Source organism: Malurus melanocephalus, unplaced genomic scaffold (assembly GCF_030028575.1).
Source record: "Malurus melanocephalus ecotype Western Australia unplaced genomic scaffold, MMel_1.1 scaffold_1785, whole genome shotgun sequence".
Classification (NCBI taxonomy): Eukaryota; Metazoa; Chordata; class Aves; order Passeriformes; family Maluridae; genus Malurus; species Malurus melanocephalus.
Window position 1 is genome coordinate 17,691 of NW_026625017.1, and position 1,194 is coordinate 18,884.

Sequence of the window (1,194 nt, forward strand, 5' to 3'; positions counted from 1 at the left end):
CCTCAAAATGGAACTCAGGATGATCTTGAGTGAATCTTTATTGGAGCTCCAGGGGCAGCCGTGGAATAATTTCCATAAAAGTCCACCCCAGGGGTGACTAGCTTGATAGGTTTTAGAAAATCAACATAATTGATCAAAAGCACCAATTAGGAGGAGAAGGGGCGATGTAATTCCTCCCAGGCGATAAAAAACACCACTTAGGGGGACCACTAAACAGTGGACTATTAATTCCACTAATTAGGGAATTAGTGCATGAATTCCCCCCAGGTCCAGCCCCTTCTCTGGAGCCCCCCACCCTCGGGCCCAGCGGGATTTGTGGGTGAAAATGGCTCTCCAAGATCTCTTGGTTCCCAGGAAAAACCAGGATAGGATAAGAACTTAGAGCTCTGGAATGGGTTTGGCTTCCCATCTGGGGAAAAGGGAAGGGAAGAATCCTGGGAAGGTGAGAAATAGAGAAAAGGGAAAAGGCAAAAACCCTGTGGCATCATTGGTTACCAGGGGGTTGGGGAAAGCTTAGTTTTGCTAAGGATTATATGGAAAAAATGAAGGTTTCTCTCATTACTCATCTAAAAACCCAGAATWTCTGCCCTAAAGGAGAGTTTTGAGYATTTCCTTATGAACAGATTAAAATATTTTCAGTAGAGAGTGGAAGTGATTCTGCACCCACCCTGCGAGTCCTTGGATGGATGAACAAAGCCTTGGGGTTTGAACACCTCAAGGAATTCTCTTTCCTCCATCTGCTTTTGGGTCTTTTCCCTTTGTGCTTGAGCTGCCAAGTGCAGAAATCCAGGAATTCATGGTGCTGGGTGCAGAAATCCAGGAATTTATGGTGCTGGGTGCAGGAATGCAGAAATTCATAGTGCWGGGTGCAGAAATGCAGGAATTCACAGTGCTGGGTGCAGAATTCCTGTTAATAAATCGCTCTGTGCAGCGCAATATCAGCAATGCACAATTAAATCCTATTTTAACAACACCACCAATATTTCTGAGTCACTTTTCCACCCCAAAGAGAGGTTTGCTCCCCAAAAAGGGACAGTTGCTGACTGTGCCTCCCTTGCAGCACCGAGTATGCCATCAGCAAACTGCGGCAGGAGGGCAACGAGGTGGGAATGTACGTGCTGCGCTGGAGCTGCACCAACTTCAACCACATCCTGCTGACTGTCACCTGCCTGGAGGGCTCTGAGGTACGGCCAG

General features: G+C 47.2%; 1 protein-coding gene across 1 annotated transcript in view; it reads left to right on the plus strand.

Annotated features, from left to right (window-relative positions):
* The window catches only part of LOC130587336 (tyrosine-protein kinase JAK1-like), a gene marked incomplete at both ends in the record, with an annotated part of 11,886 nt that extends 10,702 nt beyond the window's left edge, over positions 1 to 1,184 (plus strand). The window contains one exon of the mRNA XM_057388315.1: positions 1,061 to 1,184. Within this exon, the coding sequence (XP_057244298.1) occupies positions 1,061 to 1,184 (124 nt within the window). The remainder of the gene's footprint in view (positions 1 to 1,060) is intronic.
* Between the last annotated feature and the right edge of the window lie 10 nt (positions 1,185 to 1,194).